We start from the raw sequence: 5,986 nt of genomic DNA on the forward strand, positions 1-5,986 counted from the left end.
GGTACTAAAGGTTAGCCCTGTAGTACCGGTTTGTGCCACGAACCGGGACTAAAGGGGCTCGTGGGGCCCCGGCCTGACGACAGCCTGCCACCACCCCTTTAGTACCGGTTTGTGACACGAACCGGTACTAAAGGTTCAACACGAACCGGCCTTAATGCATAGTCGTTCGAACCGGGACTAATGGTACCTTTAGTATCGGGCCAAAATTGAACCGAGACTAATGTGTCTCACATTAGGTCCTTTTTCTACTAGTGAGGTTTTTTGGAGAAGTAGCAATCAGCTGCATAGTTAGTTAAACTATGCATTACATATATGCTAGCTGGTTCAAAAGTAAGGGTAAGCAGTTTTGGTAATGGTATGCATATCGCACATTGTCAAAAAGTGGAGGCACAATTCCTTGTATGGTAAGGCAGAGTTCATGGCTCCCACATGCGGCAGTGGTGGTCCCCGACGATCTGTCTAGAGGCGGTGAATGACACTTCTCAAAATAAAGAGGACATTGGCGATGACCCGACGACGCACTCCACGACAAGCTTGGTGACGAAGGGGTTGCCAGCAAGGAGGTGCTCCCTGAGCTATTGAAACTGCAGCAATCAGGCCTCCATCCTCAAGTGTGTGAAAAAACATGAATGGCAGCCAAATGATTCACAGTACTTGATGGACTAAACATCTAGAAAGAAGCTTTAAATCCACAACTGAAACGTAAGAGTGATCTACTGACCAAGGTCAATAACTTATGGTCTAACCAAAGACAAAATATACAAGGGTAGCAGATCATAGAACTTATATTGTTGTTAACAAGCCAGAAACCTTCTATCTTCTGAACAAAATGAAAGCTAAAATCTTCAGTCAGGGCATACTTTCAATTTTTTGAACAATATCAAGTGATACCGCTTATGCAGTGATCGTTCCTGTAAAAAGGAAGCACATGGCCAATCATCATTCAATTCATGCTTACTGGAAACAAATAACTAAGAACAAATAAGATAACTTGCAGTATAGGAGGTAATCCTTCCATTTTAATTGGAAAATACCAAATAGTACATGCTACAAAAATAAAATGTTCTGCAACTACCCATTTTCTCAAAAGAGAGTAAATTATTAAACCAACTCCCACTTCTGAAAAAAAATGGAAAAGAACCAGGGTAACCTTGAAGATGCATGTGCAATTAGAACAACCATGTATCCTTGACCAACAATGAGACTTAGAATTGGCACAGCACTCGACTGCAATCAAGGGTACTGACCGACAATCAGAATTCTGCATCTATCTATCAATGGACCCATTGGAGGAACAAGATATTCGGGAAAGGGAACTGACTGGTAGTCAGAATTCTGCATCCATCTATTGATGGATCCATTGGAGGAACAACAAGAAACTCAGGGAATGGGGGCCGACCGAGAAGCAGATTGGGCACTCATCGAGGTCGAGCATGGTGTTGTCCGCATTATTACTTATTAAGCAGGTCTCTATTGCAGAGTGAAATCATCAGTTACCAAGATTTTAAATAATAGAAAGAACAATAACAGAAAAACAAACAAATTCAGGGAGTGGTCTCATGAAGATGTACTTCACATTGTAAGAAAGAAGAAAGCTCAGAAACTGTGGTATGAAACACATTCACATAACCATTCTGAGTTGTAGCAAGTTCAAGGAGGAAGGCAATGTTAATAAGTTGGTACACCAATCTATTCCTAAGAATGGTCAGTTTTAATGGATAAAAAACAATAATCTATTCTTATCAAGCTTTTCATTGGTAAAAAGTTCGGCACCCAAATAACTTGTTAGCAGCAAAACTTTTCATTAATGTGAAAATAGAACTGCAATATGATCTTTTATGAGAAAACAAACTGACATGAGGTAAAAAAAAATGAACATAGATGGTATGGCAGAAGAACAAATGAAAATCCTGATGACAGGGTATAAAAACATGATGAAAAGATGCACATATGCAACTAAAGCTTGCCCAAATGGAAGAACAATACTTTGGGTAAATGACGAGCTGCACATGAGAATAACATGATGCAATTAGTGCAAATAAAAAAAATTCTTGCATGAACAAAAATGTACATATAGACATAGCCCAGCTTCCACACATGAACAAAAATCAACACTTGGACACATCAGTGGAGAAATAATAGGTATTCTTATTTAGCCATCAGTGTTTAGCAGAGAAAAGGAGATAGAGCACCCTAGCTTGAGAATATATCATATCATATACTCCCTCCGTTCCTAAATATAAGTCTTTGTAGTTATTTCACTATGGACCACATATGGATGTATATAGATGCATTTTGTGTGTAGATTCATTTATTTTGCTCCGTATGTGGTCCATAGCGAAATCTCTCCAAAGACTTATATTTAGGAACGGAGGGAGTAAAAGATAAAAAAACATCTGCTTAAAAACTTGAGCTAACTTTTCTCCCTAGCATACTGATAATCCTATGACTAATTAACTGCGGTATGTAGATGCAGGAACAATTGGGTCATCCAACCGAGTGACCACGCCAACGCAAGCAGGCGACGAAATAATAGGTATTCTTGTTTAGTACAGCAGTGTTGAGCTAGCTTTTGTACTTAGCATACTGATAGTCTTGTGACTAATTAACTGCGGTTTGTAGATACTGGAACAGCTGGGACTTCCAGCAACTCGAGCGAACATGTGGTGATCTCCATGGCACGTCCGCCATTCCGTGCGGTGAACCAAGACCTGTTCACACCCTTGAGCGTGTCGATCGGCCCTTATCATCGTGCTACTTGTTCAGAAAGATGGAAGCAAGAGAAGCAGCGCGTGGCCAAAGCGACCCTAAAGTCTCTCGAGCATCAGCTCAGGCAGCAGCTTTGGAAGCTTGTGGGGGATGTGAAGGCGCTCTACGTGGGTTTGCCCAACATGGAATTGGATGATTTCGTCACTATGCTGCTGGAGGATGGGTGCTACGTGCTCACTACATTTGCAAAATACCATGAATTTCCGGTTGTCATTCAGCCCAGAGGTGAGCGGAACACGGTGGTGCGCGATATCATGTACCTCCTTGAGAACCAGTTGCCTATGATAGTCCTTGAAGAGATCCATCGGTGCCTGACGCCTGGGAGGTCCGTCGTCGAGGACGTTGGAGTGCGTGTTCGGGAGCTGCTGAAGGAACAGCTCTACATCAGAGGAGAAAAAAGGCCGCTGACCGTGCCGGCGGGGCCTTGTCACCTCCTACAACTGGTGCACAGCTACTTCCAGCCATCCATTTCCGTAAATTCTGGTGAACAATCGGAACCTCCTCAGTTGGAGAGAAGAAGTGCAACTGGAAGCGACGTTCAGGAGGGAACTCAAGACAGGGATAATACGCGCCGTCGCGTGGGTCGGTGGCAGCGGGTGCAGGCGGCACCTTGTCAGCTCCTGCAACTGGTGCGCACGTATTTCCAGCCATCCATTTCCGTAAATTCTGGTGAACAATCGGAACCTCCTCAGTTGGAGAGAAGAAGTGCAACTGGAAGCGACGTTCAGGAGGGAACTCAAGACAGGGAGGATAATACGCGCCGTCGCGTGGGTCGGTGGCTCCGGGCGACGGAGTACAGCAGGCACGGCAACGTGCAGCTCAAGCCTCGGGAGTTCAAGGATGGTGTGGAATCCATTCTTGACGTGCGTCTTGAAGGAAGCACGCTGTGGATCCCTCACCTGCGGATTGATAGCAGCACTTGGACGATCCTACGCAATCTGATGGCGTTAGAGGAGCAGACAGCTGGCACTGTCGGGAGCCCCGTCACGGCCTACTGCCTGTTCATGTCGCAGCTGGCGTCTAAGGCGGAGGACATTGAGCTCCTGAGGCGCAAAGGGATCGTCGAACACTTCTGGGGCAACGACGAGGAGGTAGCACAAGGCTTCGCCGACCTCTGGAAGAAAGTGGTCTTGGACGACGTCGACAATGTCGACAGTAACTACCTACGCGACACATGGTACCTGCTGCATGACCGTTGCGAGAGCGTGGGGCACAACTGCTGGGGATCATTCCGCCACATCTACTGCGGCGACTCCATGCGCTTCCTTGCATTCGTCACCGCAGGCTTACTGTTTGCTCTTCAGCTCATTCAAGTCATCCTTGCCGGTTTCTCCTTGCGACAACAACAAGGCAAGTAAGCAGCCGCGCCAGCATAATGCTAGCTACTATAATAAGGGTAATTTGCACTGCCAGGTTTTTTTGTCCCTAGACTAGATCAGTCTAAGTGCGGATCTCAGTGGGTTTTTCCTGGCGCTTTTAGGATTTGCTTTTTTCGTTTGAATGTTCAGACTGGATTGCGATGGCCTGTCGTTTCCCTGTTTTCGATCAGTTGTAAGCATAATCTTGTGCGTGGTTGCTTGTTTATTTCCACTTTGCTTGCGTGTCGTGTCTGTGTTTTTGTTTACTGCAGCATATCATGAGCTTTTTTACAGTACCCTCGTACTCCAAAATAGAACAGGGAGTACCAATTAAATCCAACCATCGATTCTAAGGGGTATTATGGACCTTCTGTGTTGCTATAAAATTTTCCTCAAAAAAATCTTCTTATTAATAAATCTTCCAGTCTATTTCGTTGAGGATGAAAAAAAAAATCCTTTGATCCAATCTATTAACGCCGCCGGCGTTGCAATCACGCGGCTCTCCCCTTGGAACGCCGTCAAGGGATCTTCCGCGTATCCGTCTAAACTCCTGACCTGCCCTCCCTTCAACGCAACAATCATCCTCTCTGCAGGGCTAACTATCTTCCTAATGCTCGGCCGCCACACCGCCGATGGTTTTTCCACTTCGCTCGTAGCGCTGCTGATTTATCAGGCAATTCCACCTCTGTAACGTCGAACATGTGCATTTGATATCTCATCGTCGGTCTCCATGTGTGCATATCTTCGATCACTGAGATTGGGCCTTAATTAGAACAAAAATCCGGTATAGATACTTGAGTGTAAATAAGACCTTCGTAGATTGAAGACGACGAACTTGCAAAAAAGAATACAACGCCGGCAGATGCATGTAGTTCTTGTGCATTGAATGCATACGAGCAGCCATTCGAGCACGTAGAAACAATATCCAGTCAAATCTTTTATTCCTATTCGAAAAAAATAGGTGTATTCCTCACAGAAATCAGATCCTTTAAGGTAACAGTTCGATCTGAATATTAGGTGCACTTACCCTAAAAAAAAGAATATTAGGCGCACATTATTTGTCATCTTCTGTTACGTTTTCTTTTTTACGTATCTGATGTTACTCCCTCTGTTTTTATATACAAGGCCACCATGGAATATACGTTTTGCATCTATACAAGGCCACCAACAGTAATCGAGACAAAATTAATGATATTTTCTCGTACTAGCAACCTGTTTAATAGTTGCATGCATGTAGTCATAATGACAATCAGCTACTTCCCCCACTCAGAGTTCTTGCATGCATGTGTGGTATTAACGATCCCAGTAAACGAAAAGAAAAGCTAACTTGCAAATAATGCATTAAATTTTACATTGGTACCTGTAATTTGAGTTTGTGGCCTTGTATATAAAAATGGAGGGGGTATGTTTTTACCCTTGAACTGGAGTTACTCCTTAACACTTTGTACTAGTAGAGAATCAACATGTGGTTGAGATGGTTAGGTGGACAGTGGTATCCCCAACCCACCAGGGTTCAAATCCTGGTGCTCGCATTATTCCTGGATTTATTTCAGGATTTCCGGCGATGCTTCTCTCGGAGGTGCTCATAGGGGTAGGGTATGCGTGTGTGCGTTCATAGGGGTGAGTGTATGCGCGTGTATATGAGCGCTTGTGTCTGTACTGATGCTAAAAAAAACACTTTGTACTAGTACTCCCTAACACTCACGCTGGAGTACCAATAAGCAACATCCGTTGGATTAAAGAAAATGGACGGTCCGTGTTGATTTAAGGGTACTGTAAAAGAACTCTTTTTTTTTGAACACAGTACAGACACAAGTGCTTATATACACAAGCATACACTCATATCCAAAAATGCTAGA

At 44.1% G+C, this 5,986-nt stretch overlaps 1 protein-coding gene across 1 annotated transcript in view; it reads left to right on the forward strand.

Annotated features, from left to right (window-relative positions):
* Positions 1 to 4,330, forward strand: part of LOC119351014 — a 30,048-nt gene extending 25,718 nt beyond the window's left edge. The window contains exons 10-11 of the mRNA XM_037618584.1: positions 2,471 to 2,536; positions 2,623 to 4,330. Coding sequence (XP_037474481.1) covers positions 2,471 to 2,536; positions 2,623 to 4,127 — 1,571 coding nt within the window. The 3' untranslated portion in view covers positions 4,128 to 4,330. The remainder of the gene's footprint in view (positions 1 to 2,470; positions 2,537 to 2,622) is intronic.
* The last annotated feature ends 1,656 nt before the right edge of the window (positions 4,331 to 5,986 follow it).

This window comes from Triticum dicoccoides, chromosome 1B (genome assembly GCF_002162155.2).
Source record: "Triticum dicoccoides isolate Atlit2015 ecotype Zavitan chromosome 1B, WEW_v2.0, whole genome shotgun sequence".
NCBI lineage: Eukaryota > Viridiplantae > Streptophyta > Magnoliopsida > Poales > Poaceae > Triticum > Triticum dicoccoides.